This window comes from Neovison vison, chromosome 1, assembly GCF_020171115.1.
Source record: "Neovison vison isolate M4711 chromosome 1, ASM_NN_V1, whole genome shotgun sequence".
In the NCBI taxonomy this organism is placed as follows: domain Eukaryota; kingdom Metazoa; phylum Chordata; class Mammalia; order Carnivora; family Mustelidae; genus Neogale; species Neogale vison.
In genome coordinates this window covers 22,079,934-22,101,157 of record NC_058091.1, presented here as the reverse complement: position 1 = coordinate 22,101,157, position 21,224 = coordinate 22,079,934, and the positions used below count along the sequence as shown (strand labels likewise).

The 21,224-nt window shown below is 37.8% G+C and overlaps 1 protein-coding gene across 1 annotated transcript in view; it reads left to right on the top strand.

Moving 5' to 3' along the window:
- The window catches only part of CDC40 (cell division cycle 40), a 51,027-nt gene extending 29,803 nt beyond the window's left edge, over positions 1-21,224 (top strand). The window contains exons 7-16 of the mRNA XM_044244418.1: positions 509-605; positions 1,986-2,125; positions 2,733-2,807; positions 5,274-5,319; positions 7,959-8,060; positions 9,065-9,180; positions 9,409-9,542; positions 16,456-16,532; positions 18,037-18,181; positions 19,196-21,224. Coding sequence (XP_044100353.1) covers positions 509-605; positions 1,986-2,125; positions 2,733-2,807; positions 5,274-5,319; positions 7,959-8,060; positions 9,065-9,180; positions 9,409-9,542; positions 16,456-16,532; positions 18,037-18,181; positions 19,196-19,373 — 1,110 coding nt within the window. The 3' untranslated portion in view covers positions 19,374-21,224. The remainder of the gene's footprint in view (positions 1-508; positions 606-1,985; positions 2,126-2,732; positions 2,808-5,273; positions 5,320-7,958; positions 8,061-9,064; positions 9,181-9,408; positions 9,543-16,455; positions 16,533-18,036; positions 18,182-19,195) is intronic.

Here is a 21,224-nt window from a genome sequence, read left to right as displayed (position 1 = left end):
TTTACATTAGACATCATCTGTTGACTTCTTTGTTATTACAGATAAAGATTTACCACTATCCCACCTTCTTTGCACTGCTCCTCCCATAAAAGCTGTGTCACAAATCTGTGGTCATTGCTTAAATCCTTATGACATAGTAAAAGCTGTTTACTGGAGAACAGCATTGTGTACAAAAATTGAGTTTCCTTTCCAATACCAGATTTTCTAGCTACTTTGTGTTTTTTTTTTTTTTGCTTACATAATTAGCATACTACAATAAATTTGTTTCTAGGTGTTACAGAAAGGTGGGTTTTGTATAAAATGAGTTTAAAAGTATTAACTAGTACCCATTATGTGTTTCATGTCATTTGTAATCAGTCAGAGAGTTGAGACTATTATCCCAGGAGACATATGTAACAGCTATTGTTTCACGCAAAATTGGAGCTCAGTATAAAGTATTTATAAGCAGCTTTGGGCACAGTGGGGTTCTAGAACATCCATTTCAAAGTTCACTCCTTAATTTCCTTAGGAAGAACAAAAAGAATTGGATGAAATTACAGCAAAGAGGCAGAAAAAAGGCAAACAGGAAGAAGAGAAACCTGGGGAGGAGAAGACAATCCTACATGGTAATATATTTCTTATGCCTCTTCATTTTCATGATAAACTTTCATATATTCGGTCTGTTCTCTGTTCATATGTATCAACTGCCCTTACTAATCAGCTGCTGTACTTCACTATATTAAGAATAATTATATTTGGCAATTTGCATCTCAAAGAAATTACAGCAGACTCTTCATATTCTAATAAAGGAGAGAAAATAACATGATTAATGATCACCACAGATGATTCTTTGAAGTGCTAGTGAATTTTTAAAAATAGTAAAGAAGAAATCTGAATTGTCTATAATCTGTTCTTTCCTAAGAACAGACTCTTCCCTCAGTCACTTTACTCTTTTGTTTTTAACCCTTATCTCCAGAGATATATATATCATTCATAACTAAGTTATACTTTAAAAGAAAAACTTTGTTTTTCATGTGAATAGACTGGAGATTAAGATTCTCAGACTAATTTTGATATGTGGAAGAAAATGCATATTCAGGAAATGTATTCCAAAAGGATTTATAAATATTCTAGAATGTTCCTGGTTCATTCATAACCAGTTATATTTGGAAAATTATGTAGTGATTATCAAACTGTAAAGAATAATTTAGTACCATTGTATTGATTATTCTAATGTTAGATCACAAATATCAAATATTTAGGTTTGATGAGTCCATATTTGGTTTCTCAAACTCCAGTTTTCTCTCCAAGGACGCAATTTAATACTATGGTGCTTGCAGCCGTAATCAAATTAACAGCCAACAGCTACTCAGGACTTACTGTGTGGCAGGCAGGTTACTAAATGCTTTATGCACAGTATGCAATTTAAGTCCCGCTAGTGACTTCACTGCAAACTTTGTGTTCAAAGTGGAAAAGAGAATGGAAAAGGAACCTGGAAGGGCACAAAAGAGGAAGTCAGGGAAAAAGGATAGTTGATATTTTTGTTTTAACTTCTTTTCTATCCTGTTTTGCTTCTGGGTCTTTGCCAGTGACTCACAAGGCCCAAGCATTTTCTCTTCTTCCCTCGATATAATTATGCTGCAGTGAAATCTTCTTTAAATATCATTAAAATGTGTAACTAAGTAAAAGAACTATACATCTTATTTAAAGGACTGATATTCTCTGGGTATTTAGAAATTCCAAAATACTACCTCTAATTGTAAATAATAGCAGGGATTTCAAACAGCTCAATTTTAGCTGACTCTTAGTTTTAACTTCATCAGAGTGTTGTTACCTAAACCTTAATAAGGAACAATAGCCCTGTGAGTAAATTGTTATCATTTAAGGATACAGATAGGTTTTAACTGTATCCTTAAGGATGCAGATAGGTTATCTGTATCCTTAAGGATACAGGTTTATCTGGTTTAGCTTGTATTTGTTCACTGCTTTCCTTTGTCTTGTTTCAGTTAAAGAAATGTATGACTACCAAGGTAGATCCTATCTTCACATACCTCAGGATGTTGGTGTTAATCTTCGGTCGACTGTGCCACCTGAGAAGTGTTACCTTCCCAAAAAGCAAATTCATGTGTGGTCTGGACATACGAAGGTAAGCAGGTTTGTCATAGGGATTGGCCATGACATACCATTCAGAATTCAGTGTTCTCGTAGCCCAAGACTTTCCCTAGAAATTCCTGGCACATTCTGCTTTTTCTAGGGTGCAATGTCAGTGAATAATGGGTTGGTAGTAGCACCAAAATATCAGTAATTCTACCTTAGCTCTTGGGATTACCGTGCTTAAGAGAAGATTAGATGGTTTCTGGTTTATAAACTATGATCATATTGAGACTAAGGCAGAGGCAGGAGACTTGAAACTTCTGATGTTGATATTCCTTGTCATCTGCACTATTCCAACTGATAATTCCCAGCTTTTAGCAAAGAGCAAAGGAACTGAGTAAAAGAAGGAAGAGGAGAGAGAGCATTAGCAACTTGATTGACTTAAGAATTCCCTTGGGTGAGAAAGCTGGTATTAAAGGTTAAAGAACGTATCTTCAAAAGTTTAGTGTCAAAAAGGCTGTTCTTGGAATACTAACAAAGCTTATTCTGGGGCATGATTTTTGGAATGAAGAAAAAAGTAAATTAGATGGCCTAAAAATATACTGTCCTTTCCTTATGTTTCATTTCAGTTGATTGATTACTGTAATACCTTTTTATAGGGCGTCAGTGCCGTCAGATTATTTCCTCTCTCTGGCCATTTATTGCTGTCTTGTTCCATGGACTGTAAAATCAAGGTGAGTTTTCAGTGACAGAGTAGGAATGCTGCAGAGCTAGTGCTTTGGTGAAGTCTGTTTGGTTAATTATAAAGAAATTTGTGTTTGATAGGCAATTAGAGCCTAATTATTTTCTCTTAGGCCCCGTGAATACAGCCATTTATGAATTCCTTCCAAACATGTGTGGCTCTGTGGTCCAATTGGCTAGGCTCTTTTGTAAGCCTAGATAACTGATTAGAATGTAATCAATCACTTTGGTTTTAGATACACAAATATTTAACCACTAGTAATGCATTTTTTAAGAGGTTTTGGATATGTAACTAAGTTCATTTTTTCCTCAGAACCATATGAGCTAGAGAGAACACGCATTAGAAATCCCATTTTAGAAAGCAGATAATGTAATTCACACTTTTTCTTATAAATGCAAGTAGATACCAAGTAGCAGAAACGCTCCTAGCTTCTTCTTTCAGTTTCTTTCGTCTCAGGAGGCTCCACCTTAAGTTAGATTTCTGCTATAGAGTATGTGGGGAAAAATTTACTTGCCACAGCATGTCAGCTTGAACATGGGGAAAGCCTTTTTTAAAAATCGTAAATCTGAAAGAATAGTTATCTTTTTGTGTGTCTTCTGTGTCTAGTTTGTTATGATGGTCAAGAAATATCAACTCTGTAATACTCTTGAGGCTTGGAAAGTTGAATCATTAAAATTTTACTCTTTGTAAACAATTCATGGATATTAACAATATATGAAGGTAGCTTTTCTTGATGAGAGCAATCATTTAGGCATTTGTCTCTACTCAGTAGCTTAAAATCAAAGGCCAAACTGTTTAGAGTGAAAACCTTTTTTCCTTTTTTTTTTTTTTAAGATTTTATTTTTTTATTTGACAGACAGAGATCACAAGTAGGTAGAGAGGCAGGCAGAGAGAGGGGGGAGCAGGGAGCCTGATGCGGGGCTGGATCCCAGGACCCTGGGATGATGACCTGAGCTGAAGACAGAGGCTTTAGCCCACTGAGCCACCCAGGCGCCCCCCTTTGTTTCCTTTAACTTTGACTTAATACAAGCTATGTTAATTGAGATGAAGGTCTTAAAAAAGCCTAGCATTCAATTTTGTTCACATGCATAAACATTTACTAGGTATCCATTACATGCAAGGGGCTGAGACTGAAAACTTAGCAAGGCCCTGTCCCTGCCCTCAGGGTGATCATTTCATTATGATGTAAATGATAGTTATAGAGTCAGGTGGAAAGCTCTGGTTTCTAAGAGGAAACGTCCTTCAGCAGAAAGGTAACTAAATAAAAAGTGGTGGGGGTGAGGGGAGCGTAGGTAATAGTAGTAGATAGACATGGCCTGAACACTGTGAGTTTGTGGCTGCTGGAGTCTTGAATCAGAGATACAGAATGGTGACAGGCATCAGCGAAGGATCAGGTGCTAGAGGTCCTTGCCTGCTGTGCTGTGGGGACTGAGACTTTATCCTCCTGGCATGGGTGACCAGAGTGCTGTTTCTTTTAGAACAATTGTAACATTATTGAGGATTAGATTTGAGGCACGCAAGAATAAAGGTAGTTTTAGGAGTGCCTGGTTGGCTCAGCTGGTTAAGCGTCTGCCTTCAGCTCAGGTCATGGTCACAGGGTCCTAGGATGGAGTCTTGCATGGGATGGAGTCCTTGTTCAGCGAGGAGCCTGCTTCTTTTTCTGCCTGCCACTCCCCCTGTTTGTGCTCTTTCTCCCTGACAAATAAATAAATAAAATCTTTAAAAAAAAGAAGAAAGAATAAAGGGAGTTTTGAAGCTATTGTATGTATTAATTCACTTTAGGTATGATGAGAATTATTAGCCTATTATACTTTAGATCATCATTTTCATATAGCTTCTATAATATTTTGTTACTTTAGAAAGTTCAAAAAATGTCTTCAGTACCAAAATGTTATAAACATGGCAGTTTTAATAACATTTAGTTCTGGGGCGCCTGGGTGGCTCAGTGGGTTAAGCCGCTGCCTTCAGCTCAGGTCATGATCTCAGGGGCCTGGGATCGAGTCCCACATCAGGCTCTCTGCTCCGCAGGGCACCTGCTTCCTCCTCTCTCTCTCTGCCTGCCTCTCTGCCTACTTGTAATCTCTCTCTGTCAAATAAATAAATAAAATCTTTAAAAAAAAATAAATAACATTTAGTTCTTCTGGAAGTAGCTCATATTACATAAATAGAAACTTTTCATCATGGAAAATATGTCAAATATAGAAAAGAATAAGAAGAAAGGGAAGATCACTTGTATCAGCTCCACCTAAGTGCTCTTGATATTTTGCTGTATCTTTGTCAGATCTCAGGGGTGTGTGTGTGTGTGTGTGTGTTTAATGTATGATGCCTTTGGTTAAATCCCAGTACCCGCAGACATGCACACACATAGCTGGCAGATGGTTGTTGCTCTTGCTTGAAACTTGTCATTCTATGGAAGTCTTGTATTCAATTTAATATTTCTGTGTGTTTTTTTCCCCAGCTCTGGGAGGTTTATGGAGACAGACGCTGTCTGCGAACATTTATTGGTAATACTCCTTTCTTTTCTGTCTATAATCTGTTTGGAAAAACTTTTTAAACTCCATCATTGACCATAATGTTACTACACTGCTAACGAAGGGAAGTCTTCAAGGACTCAAACTGAGTCTTGAAGAGGATGTCCTTCCACATAGACACATAGACAAAAAAAGAGAGCAGAGCAGAAGCGAAAGGGGTCTGAGAAAGCATGCTCTTTGGGACAGCCAGGTATAATGCAGAATTACCAGGGAGGGGACACGGTGAGATGTGCCAAGAGGGAACAGCAGTATAACCAGAAGCAGAGCATGACAGACCTTGGGTGCCATCAGTGAGGAGTGGAGAATCTATGCAGAGGGCCTTGGAAAGCCTGCCATTAAACTGCTCTTGAGGAAATTGATTCGGTCCAATCTGAAGTTTACAGAAGTCACAGTGGTAGTACGAAGATGTCCTGGGAGGGCAAGCCTGCAGGCAGGGAGACAAATGACAGGGTTATGTCATTGGCCTGGATTAGAGACCATGAGAGCCTGGCCTAAAGCAGATGATGGTGAGGAAAAGAACCATGAAGAGTTAAAATCAGCAGGACTTAGTCACTGAATGTGAGTAATAAGAGTGAAGCAGAAATCTAGGGTGACTCCCAGCTGGTTGACTGAACGGGGTGCCATTGGCCATGAGAGGGGACATAAGACAATGACGACGTGTCACTTGTTAAACCTGAACTGCCTTTGGAGTATGGAGATGCACATGTCCAGTGAGCAGTTAGCCTGGTGTTGAGCTTCGAAAAGAGGTTAGGAATCAGCAGCTAAAGCACACAAAATTATAAGACTGAGCGAACTCCTTGAAGGAGAAAACAGGCCAAAAAGAGAACAGCTTTGTGGCCAACTAGCCTTTTGGGTAGACGATAGTTTACTGTCTTTGTGAGATTTCATGTGAAGGTCGGTTACGTTTCCAAATGTAACTGTACGTTACTGAATTTTTGTGTGATTTGTAGTGGCTCTGTTTTTAGATAAGTGGGAGTCCATTCTGCATGCCTTGTTAGAATTTTGGGACCTTGCTGAACAAATGAATACTGCCCAAGGTGCCAGAGCATTCTACAGGGAGACTCTAAGCAGCAGATGGGAACAAAATGCCTTTTGTATATATAGTGGACTTGGTCTCCATCTTGTACATATGGTGGATTTGGTCTCCATCTTGTACATGTGGTGGACTTGGTCTCCATCTTGTATGTATAGTGAACTTGGTCTCCATCTTGTACGCATAATGGACTTGGTCTCCATAGCGGACAGATGGAGAAACTATCTAACCAGCAGATAGTTTTTCAGTGGAAAACGAAATGACCAGTTTTGGAAGAGGGAACTCTTGCTGTAGAAAAGAATGCCTACATCAGAAAGGATGAATACCCAACTTTTGTAGCAACATGGACAGGACTGGAAGAGATTATGCTGAGTGAAATAAGTCAAGCAGAGAGAGTCAGTTATCATATGGTTTCACTTATTTGTGGAGCATAACAAATAGCATGGAGGACAATGGGGTGTTAGAGAGGAGAAGGGAGTTGGGGTAAATTGGAAGGGGAGGTGAACCACGAGAGACTATGGACTCTGAAAAACAATCTGAGGGGTTTGAAGTGGTGGGGGGGGGTGGGAGGTTGGGGTACCAGGTGATGGGTATTATAGAGGGCACGGCTTGCATGGAGCACTGGGTGTGGTGAAAAAATAATGAATACTGTTTTTCTGAAAATAAATAAATTGAAAATAAATAAATAAATCGGGGGGAGAAAAGAAAAGAATCCCTAATTACTGTCACACATAGCCCAATTAGAATTCACTGGTATGAAAATAAATAAATTGGAAAAAAAAAAAAAAAGAATTCACTGGTGATGGCGGTCCAGGGCTGCTGTGTGTGGCTGACGATTCATGCAACCCATATTGCGTCAGTCTTGGTCATGAGGGGTGGTAAAAAACAGAAGTTTCTGCTTTGATTTAGCCACATTTTATTCGTCCCTGTAACTTTCAAAAGAGTGGCTTGGTCTGGCAGACTGGTTTCCAAGCAAAGCACCTTTAAGTTAATTTATTGTCGAGATGGTATCTTAAAACAAGATAGACATTAATGTTAGATTCCAAAAGACTTAGTCTCTTGAGGTTCTGAAGTCACTTCTCTGAAACCTGGTAACTTGATCACAGAAATCTGCAGGTATTGGAGAAGAGCTATGATTCCATGAACTTTAGGATTGGGTCGCTTTGTTTCACTTAGTGAATAATCTGGAGAACGAACCTCCCAAATGTCACTAGGCCCTCCTCTTTTGTTAGCAATAATTGGTCTGTTATGTTTCCTTAAATTCTTGGCTGCTTAGTCATCAATTATGTATACTGCATATTAAAATATTTCTTTGACAAACTCTAAATGTTAGATCTTTTCTCTTGGCTCTTACCTAAATGTTAGGCATCAGAAACACCTAGGGAGCTTTCTGAAGGAGAAATAAAAAACCACTTAGGTTCCCAAGCCCACACCTACCATATTCTGCGTCAGTAAGTCAGGATAGGATTCCAGAGATTCAGACTCACAGGGTGGTTTGCAAATGCTATTTCTCTCATGGTGTTTCTGTTTTAAGAGAAAATCCTTCCCCTCACTTCCATTTCTGTTGTCCCTGCCTTAGGCCACAGCAAAGCCGTTAGGGACATCTGCTTTAATACTGCAGGGACGCAGTTCCTCAGCGCAGCTTACGACAGGTACCTTAAGCTCTGGGACACAGAGACAGGTAAGAGCTCACTTATACTAATGCCAGTATGCATTTATCTTACAAATTAGCATGTATAAATCATAGAACATTGAGCATTCTTCTGTGGCAAAATGGTGCCTCTGTAGCTGCTCATTCTTGTATCATCGACTGTCAGCTAATACCATGAAATGTTCATAGATTTCAAACTCAGCTACATAAGTAGCTCTTTTACTCTGAACCTTTGTTTCTATCAAATGCAACTTATAAAGCGAACATCCTGATAGGCAAGCAAATTTGAAATCTTCCGTAGATGAGTTAATTATCTTCTTGTTCCCCTCCACCACCAAGAACACTGCATTGCACATAGTAGAAGCACAATAAATGTCTGATGAACAGAATTAATTGCCCCTGTTAATTACAAAGTAAGTCTGTCTACAGACCCACGGGTCAGGTGGTTTAATGTATTCACAGATGTTAATTATTTTAGTACATTGTGGCTACTATAATTTTGCATAATTAGAAGACCATCTTTCATCTTACCAAGTTCTAAGGGTAAAGATAATAGCTAATATTTATCAAACACTTACTGTTTACCAGGCATTGTACTAGGCACTTGTATCCAGCATCACATCCAATTCTTAAAAATAGCCATATAATTACTATTATTATTATAGATGAAGAAATTGAGGCTTAAAGGGGGAACTTTTCCAGAGCCACACAGCTCGTAAGTGGCTGAACTGATTTAAACCAACGTCTCTCTGATGCCAGAGCCCCTGCGCTTACCCCACAGTAGTTCTCAACTCTGGCTCCCCATCATAATCACTTTCTCTCTTCTGCAGTCGATGATCCAGATTTACTTTTGAAAAAAATATTTTTAATCATAAGGAATCTGTGAAAAGGAACATTAGAGTTTATAGTAAGGAACAAGCAGTCTGCCTTCTCCAAAATGTATTAAGTAAATGATCTCTAGATTTTAATCCTCGGGCTGTCTTTGAAGTGGTCAAATTTCTGTTTCCTACTTTAACTTGAGTCTTTGGTTTTAGGACAGTGTATATCAAGATTTACAAACCGAAAAGTGCCCTATTGTGTCAAATTTAATCCCGATGAAGATAAGCAAAATCTCTTTGTAGCTGGTATGTCTGATAAAAAGATTGTGCAGGTAAATCTTTTTTACAATATTTTTTATTAAGATTCCTATAGTTTATGTTGTATTAAGGGGATGGAATAAGGAATGTTAACTTGTTTAGTGCTTGCTGCTAATGGTCTGTTTTTAGTAGAAAACAGTCATTATGTTTAGAGATCTTTTTCTTCACTTTCCATAGTTCTGGTCTTTATTTTCACATCTGCTCCACTTCTGTCTTTACCTTTTCTCTTGTTTGATCTACAGTGGGACATTCGAAGTGGGGAAATTGTTCAGGAATATGACCGGCACTTGGGGGCCGTCAACACCATTGTTTTTGTTGACGAGAACAGGAGATTTGTGAGCACATCCGATGATAAGAGCCTAAGAGTTTGGGAATGGTGAGTGTTTGTCAGTAGAATATCTGATTTATAGTTATATCAAGCAATTTAAAAATATGTAGCCAAAGAAAAGCCTGCTAATAGGCAACCATGTGAATATTTCCACAACTACGATATCTGGCTTGCCAACCAAACTGTTTTAAACATTTAAGTACCCAGAATATGGAAATAAAACTTTAGACATGCTACATTTCATAGTCTTCAAGCAGTCTATCTACAGGTTATATATTTTGAGCCATTTTTCTTGCATTGGTGAAAAGTTTATATTGTGTTGCCTTTCGTTGTTTATTAGGTACTTTGTCTTTGCAAAATGACTGATGCGATGTAGGACCCACAAATGTATAGACCCTGTTATTCACCATTGGAATTAAATATTAGACCCTGACCTCAGAGTCAACCCCAAAAAAGAAAGAATACTTAAAAATCTCTTAAGTTTTTAAATGTCTACATTATGATTATTCAGTACCGAAAATGGCCCCAGGCCATCACCCATTGTGTCCTGCCATTCCTAACACATAATGGTAAAAATCAAATGTTTTATTTGTAGAATATGTTGGTTAGTTTTGCTTTCCTTGAGAGAGAAAGGAAAACTTTCCTAAAGAAATACTAAAACTGATTTCACTAAGTATCATAGATCATGTTTTTTCATTTATTTATGAAGAAATATGTAAGAGTCTTTTTGTTCAAAGGAATGTTTGGATGGCGCCCAGCTCGTTTTTATAGTCCGTTGCAAAACACAGCTCAGCCGTGGTTACAGCCTTGCAGGGCCTAAAAAGTGTGACTTCCCACCCCGGAAGATGCTCTGCTTTAAGAAGTGGGAAGCCAGGAGTTTGCTTCTGAAACTGAGTCTCTCTGGGGAACTGAGCAGGTCCCTAACCCTCGTCAGGGAAATTTGGGTAATTGAAGGTTTCGTGTGATTGAACTGCAGTTTGTCCCCCGCTCACCACCAGTAAACCTCTTCAGACTGCCCCCACTCATGGAGCGCCAGCTGTGTACTCTATCCACAGTTGTTTTGTTTTTTTTTTAAAGATTTTATTTATTTATTTGACAGACGGAGATCACAAGCAGGCAGAGAGGCAGGCAGAGAGAGAGAGAGAGGGAAGCAGGCTCCCTGCTGAGCAGAGAGCCCGATGCGGGGCTCGATCCCAGGACTCTGAGATCATGACCTGAGCCGAAGGCAGTGGCTTAACCCACTGAGCCACCCAGGCGCCCCTCTATCCACAGTTTTAATGTCATCCTTAAAGTCCAAGATTTGAGACTGTCTCATAACTAAGATCTTTTTTACATCAGAAATGATGATACATGCCAAGAATCCCATACAGACCTCAAGTTTTATATGAGCCGCCTTACGTTACTTGCACCATAGTCTGAAGCATAAACATATCCGTGTACTTGTTTTGTTTATACACAGTTTGATTATACTTAAACTTTCAGATGTTTCTATCTTCAGATGATATTTCAGCTCCATTTTAAAACGTGGACTGGTTTAAACGAAATTGGTAAATATTTAAATGAAGCAGCAGTTACAGAGCTCTAAGAACACCTGCGTGTGCTTTCGAAATTAGAACATTGGTCAGCGAAATATGACGAGCAAAAGAAAAGTACAGATCTTTCACCTTGGTTAAATTTATTCCCAAGTATTTTCTTGTTTTTTTGAGGCTATTACAAATGGGATTGTTTTCTTAATTTCTCTTTCCAAGAGTTCATTGTTAGTGTCTAGAAATGCAACTGATTTTTTTAATACTGAGTTTGTATTCTGCAACTTCACTGAATCATTTATTGGTTCTAACAGTTTGTGTGTGTGTGTGTGTGCGTGTGAAATCATTAGGGTTTTCTATATATAATACTATGTCATTTGCAAACAGAGACAGTTTTACTTCTTTGTTATTTGGATGCCTTTTTCTTCTGGCCTGATTGCTCTGGCTAGGACACTCAGTACTACGTTGACTAAAAATGGTTAGAGCAGACATCCTTCCTGATCCTGAGTAAAAGCTTTCAGCCGTTCACATTTAAGTATGATGTTAGCTGTGGGCTTGTCACATGTGGCTACGTTCCCCCTGTACCCAGTTTATTGAGACTTTTTATCATGAAAAGATATTGAATGTTGTCCATTTTTTGAGATTATTGTATGATGTTTTTTATCATTCCCATTTGTATTTCATTGATTTGTATATATTGAACCATCCTTGCATCCCAGGGATAAATCCCACTTGATCATGGTATATGATTCCTCTAATGTACTGTGGAATTCAGTTTCCTAAAATTGTACTGAGTATTTTTTTTTAAGATTTTATTTATTTGACAGAGAGATCACAGGTAGGCAGATAGGCAGGCAGAGAGAGGAGAAGCAGGCTCTCTGCTGAACAGAGAGCCCGATGCGGGGATCAATCCCAGGAGCCCGAGATCATGATCCGAGCCAAAGGCAGAGGCCTAACCCACTGAGCCACCCAGGCGCCTCTGTACTGAGTATTTTTGCACCTATATTCATTAGGGATGTTGGCCTATAGTTTTCTTGTAGTGTCTTTTTCTGGCTTTGGCATCAGGGTAATACTGGCCTTAAAAAATGAGTTTGGAAGTGTTCCCTCCTCTTCTGTTTTTTTCGGGGGGAAGAGTTTGAGAAGGATTACTGTTAATTCTTCTTTAAATGTTTACTGTACCTCACCACTGAAGCCATCTGGTCCTGGGCATTTTTTGTGGTTTTTGATTACTGTTTCAATCTCCTTAGTTATCATTGGTCTGTTCAGATTTTCTATATCTTATGAGTCTGTCTTGGTAAGTTGCGTGTTTCTAGGAATTTATTCATTTCTTCCAGGTTTTCTAATTTGTTGGTATATAATTGTTCATAGTAGTTTCTTGTGACCATTAGTGCTTCACTGTTATCAGTCATAATGTCTCTTTCATTTCTGTTTTTGTTTTTCTCTTTTTTTCTTAGTTTAGCTAAATGTTTATTAATTTTCTTTTTCAGAAAACCAGCTCTTAGTTTCATTGATCTTTCCTATTATCTCTAGTCCCTATTTCATGTGTTTTCTCCCTGACATTTGTATTTTTTTTCTTTCTGCTAACTTGGGTCTTAGATTGTTCTTCTTTTCCTGGCAAGATCTTTGAAGTGTAAAGTTAAGTTGTTTATTTGAGATTCTTCTTCTTTAATGTAAGTATTTATCAATATAAACTTCCCACTGGCTTTTGCTGCACCCATAAGTTTTGGTATGTTGTGTTTCTGTTTCATTTGTGTCAAGATAGGTTTTGATTTCCCTTTTGTTTTCATCTTTAACCCATGTTTTGTTTAGTAGTGTGTTGTTAATCTCCACATACTTGTACATTTTCCAATTGTCTTGTAATTGATGTCCAGTTTCATACCTTTGTGGTCAGAAAAGATGCTTGATATGATTTCAGTTTTAACTATATTAAAGATAGTCTTGTGGCATCATATATGATCTATCCTGGAGAATATTTCATACATACTTGAGAAGAATGTGTATTCTGCTCTGTTTGGTGGAATGTTCTATATACATCAGTTAGGACCATCTGGTGTAATGTGTCATTTAAGTGCAATGTTTCCTTATTTCTGTCTGGATGCCCTGTCTGTTGTTGACAATGGAGTATGGATGTCCCCTGGTATTATTGTATTGCTGGCTATCTATTTCTCCCTTCAGGTCTGTTAACATTTGCTTTATGTGTTTAGGTGGTCTGATGTTGGGTGTATAAATATTTGTATTTGTTATATCTTCTTAATGAATTGATGGCCTTCTTTGTCTCTTATTGTAGTTTTTGGCTTAAAGTCTATTTTGTTTGATACAAGCATAGCAACTACCCTGGCTTTTAGTTTCCATTTTCATGGAAGGAATATGGTTTCTATCCTTCCACTGTCAGTCCTTCAAACTGAAGTGAGTCTCTTATACACAGTATATAGTTGGGTCTTTTTTTTTTCCATTCAACTAACTTGAGTCTTTTGTAAATTTAGTCCATTTACGTTTGAGGTAATTATTGAGAGGTCTGGACTTCTACTAGTGCCATTTTGTTCATTGTTTTCTGGTTGTTTGTAGTTCCTTTGTTCCTTTCTTTCTTCCTCCCTTCCTTTGTGATTTGATGATTTTTCTATAGTAGTATGCTTTGATTTCCTTCTGTTTCTCTTTTGTGTATCAGTAAGTTTTTGCCTCATGCATACCGTGAGGCTTACATAAAATATGCACGTCTTGCATTCTTAATCATATGGCTGGTTAGTTAGATGATGAAGGGTCTAGTGGGGAGAGAAGGTAACTTGCATCCAGTTTAGTGAGTCAGAAGGAAACGTGAGCATCAGTCTTGCTACAAAGCCAAATAGGAAGCAAAATCACCTCAGTATCCCTAGGGCTGACCTTTACCACATACATCCATCCGTGAAGGTGATTCCTAGTGTTACTGGCAGCTTGCAGAAAGGGAGGCTCCGACCACCTCAAAGTGAAAACTGACCCCAACAGTAGGAAAATTCTTATTACTAGGACCCTCAGATGGATGATGTTTGCCAAACTTTCACACCCTGTGCCTGCTAAGAGTAGCACAATGATACAAGAAAACAAACTAAGGGAAACCTGGTTTTCATAAACAATGCTATATTATTAAGATTATTAGACAATTTTAAAGGAGAATAAGAGGTTATCATTAGATATTGAACAGCCTGGTATGCTAATTGGCTGGATTCATGAGGTATCATAGACATTTTTTTTCCCAAAGGTATTTATTACATTAAAATATTTTTAGAAGAAACTTTGACAGATGTTGATCCTACTGTTTATCTTGTATCTTTAAAGTTTCATAGATTTTTTTTAAAAGATCTTATTTATTTATTTGACAGAGAGATCACAAGTAGGCGGGTGGGGGGGAGCAGGCTCCTCACTGAGCTTGAAGTGGGCCTCGATCCCAGGACCCTGAGATCATGATCTGAGCCAAAGGCAGAGGCTTTAACCCACTGAGCCACCCAGGTGCCTAAAATTTCACAGATTTTTTTTTTTTTCCCAATTTATTTATTTTCAGAAAAACAGTATTCATTATTTTTTCACCATACCCAGTGCTCCATGCAAGCTGTGCCCTCTATAATACCCACCACCTGGTACCCCAACCTCCCACCCCCCCGCCACTTCAAACCCCTCAGACTGTTTTTTATTAAGGTTTTTTTCAAAGAGTTCATTTCCAGATTGAAGATTATATGTAAGATATAAATTACTAGCTTATTATACTGAATTAGTTTCTAATGAGAAAATAGTGTTGCGTTTATTAAATGTAACTATGCCCAGCAGACATTTTCACTAGCAGTTAACAATGTTCACAGAGTGCTCAGACCCATTTCTTGTTCTAGACCTCACTGTATCCAGTCCTTGAAATAAGGGATTGTGTATATAGTCTTTTGTTTGTTTGTTTACTTTTAGGAAAACATTGATTGATCTGAACCTAGACTCTGGCTAATTTAGAAATGCTCTTCTGTTTTAATCTATGTTATTGATTATTATTGGCAAATAATTTTATATGAGGAAAAAACAGTTGAACCTTTTTCATACTGAGGTTCTTTTCAATACATGTGGGTTATTTTGAATGTCACTTCTCATTGGTATTTTAGAGAGGAATAAAGGGTTGGAAATTTGATAAATGATACTGTTCCCCAGGTTACACCTAAAAATACTTTGTTCTAACCAACAGTCTCATAGAAGTTTTTTCTAATCATTTGCTTCTTCTGGATGGGTAGATAGATGGATAGAGAATATCCTTATGTAAAGGCAAATTATTATTATAATTATTGTTATTCTAACTAATCAAAGCTTTGGAACTTGAACCATAGTTAGAAAGTGGTAGTGCTGCTTGATATTCTGTTATTCAGCAGATTTCCACACGTTACTCTGTAAAAAAGACATTTCTGGTCACTCACGAAAAGCAACAAGACCAAGATCCTTCAGAATTACTAAAGAGATTTTTTTTTTTCATGGAGAATATTAAAAAGGCATTTGGAACTTTTTCACGGCTCTAGGTGACTAGTTTTGGATTTTTGTTGTCTTTGTTTTATTCTTTGTGTCACTCATATAAGAATTTCTTTTTTTATATATATATTTTATTTATTTATTTGACAGAGAGAGAGAGAGATCACAAGTAGACAGAGAGGCTGGCAGAGAGAGAGAGGGGGGAAGCAGGCTCCCTGCTGAGCAGAGAGCCCGATGCGGGGCTCGATCCCAGGACCCTGAGATCATGACCTGAGCCAAAGGCAGAGGCTTAACCCACTGAGCCACCCAGGTGCCCCTAAGAATTTCTTTAATGCACTATTCTCCTGCACCATATACATGTAGAATAATAGAAGATGCCCCGGTGCCTGGGTACCAGGTACCCAGGAAAGGAAATCTCCCTTACCCATTCAGAAATCTCATTACTTCCAGATGGGCTCTGCCTGCCTGCAGATCCCTCTATAGCTTTGCCCACTATCCCCTTGCACTGCCGAAGCCTCTTTAACCCTCTCACCTGCTTGCAGAGTTAACAAGTTAAGGCTGACTGGCAGGTAAACTAAGAACACCTCCCTCCCTGTAGGCTTGCCTCAGACATCTTGCTGCTGCCTACCATGGTACATTTTTGGATGAGTTCATTGTCAGAGGACTTCAATCACAGACATTTTTTTTTTTTAACATAAAGGCCAAAGTTTAAGTCAAATAGAGTTGGAAAACTAAGTCACTAACACTGTTATAATTATCATGGAAAGGCACTTGTGAAGTACAAGACTGGTAACAGGCAACAGGAGGCCATTTTGTGATTTTTTTTTTTTCCTTCCTCCCAGGAAGTCTCATGAAAGGTTAATTAAATATATAATCTCAAGAATATCTCTTTAGTTTAGGAGAGAACTCTTCCAAAGGTACTTTTTTAGAAATTACTTAATTCTGAGAAGCTGTTTTTTAAATTTTAGGGACATCCCTGTGGATTTCAAGTATATAGCAGAGCCCAGTATGCACTCGATGCCCGCGGTGACTTTGTCTCCAAACGGTGAGTAAGTAGGTAGAATGTGGTTTGAAAAGAGCCTCTAAGACAAAGTGTGATTTCTGTATTCAAAAGAACTTTGGCCGTTTCCTCCTAGGGGAAGTCTGTCACAGGGCCGTACTTGTATAAGGAAACCTTTTCGATATTAAAAATAGTCACTGGTTTTCATCTGTGAGTCACCTCACCCATTCTCTTGTTTTTAAAAATAATAATAAAGAGAAGAAGAAGGAGGAGGAGAAACAGTGAACTGCAGCTAACACTGACGGAACATTCCATCTGAGAATAAGGGTTTTGTTGTTGTTGTTGTTTTTTTAATAATTTTCTTTCCAGCAGAATCATGTTCAATCATTTAGTGATTTTATTGTGAGCTCTTTTTCTTTCAGAGGATAGACAATTTTGATCTTGTTCCCCGTAATAAGAATACTTTAGCAATTTACTATAAAAGATGTTCTCAGGCAAAATAAAAAAGATAAATCCAGCTACGACTGTTTTCTGTTCAATAGAGCATCGCCTTCTAAGTACGAAGTAACTTATACTGCAGATATCCTGACAGTGTACTGACTCAGCCCTGTCCATGAGGGTGTTGGAGTAGACGGTCTGATGTCTGGGCAGCACTGTCACCGAGGCCCCTGTTAACTCCCATAGCTCCTGTGAGTGTAGAGCAAGGAAGAGGCGGCAAGAAATCCTTTGCTCTTCCATCCAGGCATCTGCCACAGGCAGCTCAGTGATCATTTTTGTCAAGCACCCTATGATTTTTATGAGAAGAGCCACCTAACTGGGTCTGATTTTGATAACCACCACGTTGTATACCGTCACATTTGTCTCTCTCTACACCTTATGTAGTAATTTTTACACTCCCCGTTACAAATATTGTGCCCATCTTGAACAAGGCCATCTACCCTCTCAGATTGAATATTGTTAAGAGCATTCCCTTCCTTAATAAGTGTGCAAGTATGTCGGATGCAAGAAGAGAACTGCAGTTTGGGCTCTAGAGACTTCGGTGAATCTTGGGTAGATAAAAGCAGTTTGGCCTTTCAGGAACAGTTCCGATACCTCTTTTTTGTATGGTTTTATTTAATAATCCTAGGTTTTCTTACCTAGCATTAATCTTTCCTTTTCCCATAATTAACAGATAAGTCTCTTTTCCCCCGTGGTTCTCTTGTCTGTGCTTACTCCTAAAATTAATTTCATTTCATAAAATTTTCTTTAGTTTTGTTCATGCTAAACTCAGAATTTCTACATATCCTTATTCAAACAAAAAAGGCTTTTATATGAAGAGTGCTCAATGATATGGGATTATTTGAGCGAAATCCATTACTTCTTTATATATAAATCCCTCTTGTCAGTGACAGATTTGTAACACTTTATAGCTGGTATGGTAAATTCATTTTCTTATTATTATAAAGCAATTGGGAACAAAAGAATATTAACATCTGAACAGACTGAAAATAAAAAGTCTTTTCAGAATTTTCAGTCTTGCTCTAATATGTCTCATTTATTGAATTCACAGGGAAATGGTTAGCCTGCCAATCGATGGACAACCAAATCTTAATTTTTGGAGCACAGAACAGATTTAGATTGAATAAGAAAAAAATTTTTAAGGGCCATATGGTAGCGGGTTATGCTTGTCAGGTGGACTTTTCACCAGACATGAGGTAAGTTTAAATTTTCTTTTATATTCTCGTATTCAAATGTGATGACATAAACCAATGTTGTACAAATAGTAACAGTTTAAAAATCACTGTCCCATACGTAATCGCATGATTACTATGCAGATTGTCACAACGCCTGATGGAAGGACAAGAACAAGTTATGAAAACTACATTTAGCTTTTTTAAGTTCTTCAATGGGTCTCTTTATCTTGCTTAGTCCTGTGCCCTTTAACCACAGCATAAGTTCCTGTGCATACAGTCTATGCCATGTTTTCTCTCTGCTTTTCTGTAATCACTAGATGGCTGTGATCAAACGCTGGCAGAATTAATTCTGTTTTGCAGTGTTGACATTAAAAACTTCCTGCAGCTTTTCTGTGGTGAGACCTCAAATCCAGCTCTTGAGTCTTTCTAGGCTGCACTGTTTGTGAAACCCGGAGAAAGTCTCTCTATGAGTAAAACTCTGCATTCATTCCCTCATTCTTAACTAAAATATATAAGGAGAAGTAATCCAGAAGTCTGTGTAACCTTGTATATTTAGGATAGGAATTATACCGTAGACTCCTGCCTCCGAGTTAGTCTTAAACATTTTCAGAAGTGTTGAAGCCAAAAAGTAATTATGAAGGTGGTTGAGTCCAATTACAGTAGAACAGGTGTCCCCTGCGCTGTGTGAGGCCGGTTCTCTCTTTTTAGAGAGAAACTGCACTGTTTCTCTCTAAAGAGTGATTGGATACTGCTTCTCTTGTGGCCCCTGGGTTTCCCAACCTTCCAGGTTAATCCATTTTTTACTCACAGATTGGTAGCTCGATGGGGAGAGTGTTTTGGGTAGAAGTTTAAATCATAGACTGCTTTAAGCTCTACTCTGTTATTCTCACTGAGCATTGTGTGTTCACACTGACTTATATTACCATGAAAAAGATAAACTCCCTGTTTCTTATCCATTTTGTCAGTTTAAGGTGAATTTAACAATTTAATCAAGGTGAATTTAACAATTTGAATTTATTTCTCTTCCCATTCTAGCTATGTGATTTCAGGAGATGGCAATGGAAAATTGAACATCTGGGACTGGAAGACCACAAAACTCTACAGTCGATTTAAAGCTCATGATAAAGTGTGTATAGGGGCAGTGTGGCATCCTCATGAAACCTCTAAAGTCATAACGTGTGGTTGGGATGGTCTCATTAAGTTGTGGGATTAATGAGATTAATCCTTATCTAGGGTCATTTTTGATCCAATATCATATTTAACTATATTTAATTATTAAATGTGTTGGATGACAACTTGATTTACAAATTATGATTTCCTTACATGGCCTTATGAAATTGACCCATTGTTTAAAAATTTTTTTTTGGCAAATTCGGCTCACACAATTTCATTGGCAACTTCATTTTGTTCTTTATAGATGTTATTTATACAGAAATGACCATTGGCTTTCATTGTGGTGAGTAGTAGTTGTTGGCAGGCAGTCTGGGTTTAACGCCCTTCCCCCCTTGACATACCGAAAGGATCTCTTTGGGGTTGAGGAAGAATCCCTGGTGGATTGGGGGTTTTAAAGGAGGTAATATAATTAATGACAGATAATTCTGAAAGGCACCATGTTTACCTCTTCAACAAAAAGGGAAGTAGGAGCAGGGACGATATAATTTAATGTGAATCTGAAAGAAGGTAAAACCATGCACAATTACTGTTTCCATTATTTTTGGTGGGTCAAGTTCAGATCTTTGGATTCGAGAGTTCTATTTTTTATGACATATATCGTATGTTTACTTGTAAGGCAGCAATCTTCTCTGACTGCAGTATTCCTTTAACTATTAAACAATGGGAAATAAACAGTCCAGAGTTTTTTTCCTTGGCTTTCTTCCCAGTCAGTATAGACAGGACTATATGTTATAAGAGAATTATGTTATTTTTGAAAGTGAAACTCAAGAGAATTGAGTCAAGACTTTGAGTTTTATTTGTATTTACTATCTGTAAGGACCTGGCTACACTTCCAGAAATCAGGGTCTCCTAGGTCATCGATTCATAGATGTTACTACTGAAATACTCCTCATAGGAGATGGGGTATGAGGGCGTCGTCTAAAATGTCAACTTGTAATTTCTTTGAAGTAGTGTGTTTGATCTTTAAAACTATTCTGATTTTGCTTATGAATATATGCAACAGAACTTTTTAGGAGTAGAAAAATTTTTAACTTCTCTCCGAATCTTTGAATAAAATTGACACTCCAGGAAGATGGCTGTCATTCCCCTGTTTGAGAAGCAATAACTAGTTGGTTTAAAAAAAAAAAAAAAGTTTAAGAACTCGGATTGTGAAATCAGGATAGCCTCTTGAATAGAGTAGCTAACAGCACTTTGGTTGATAAGCCATTTCTCCTGTTTTGTTACAAATCTCTGTAAGATATGTGAATATTTGAATGTGCTTTGAAATATTTCAGTACCATGCTTAAAAACATTGGTTCATAGCTGCTCAGAGTGCTGACTTAGAGACCAAAATCATGTTGAATGTTGATATCCTAAGGGCACTGGGCTCTCGAGAACAATTCATGCTCCTTGTGCTTAAGGACTTCCATTTTCAAAAAATTAACTTTTAAAAAGGCCCAGTATAGATGACCTGGCACTATGGCCACATATAAATAAATTTCAAAGAAGATAGAAAAAGAGAATAAAAAATGGTAAGACATGTTATTTTGGGGGCACACAGACACTCAAAGAAATACGAACACACTGCCCGGCCTCTGCCTTTGTGTATCTGCCAGTAAGAGTGGCTGCCCTTCCCAAAGAGGAAGGAATTCACACGAAACCTTTTCTTTAGTCCCAAACCACTGGTTTTAACAAATGTGAATGATTGAATTGTGATGGGCCAGAAAGAATTAATCATACATTTAAGCGATCTTATTTAGCATCAGTATTATACATGTTACAAATCATAATTTCTAAATCTGGGTTTATTTTATTGTGCTTTTGACTGTTTCTAAACTAAGTAACTGTATATAAAAGTTGTCTCTTTTTTTTAAAAAAATCGTATTTTTAAATAAAGCATTTTTTCTAGAAA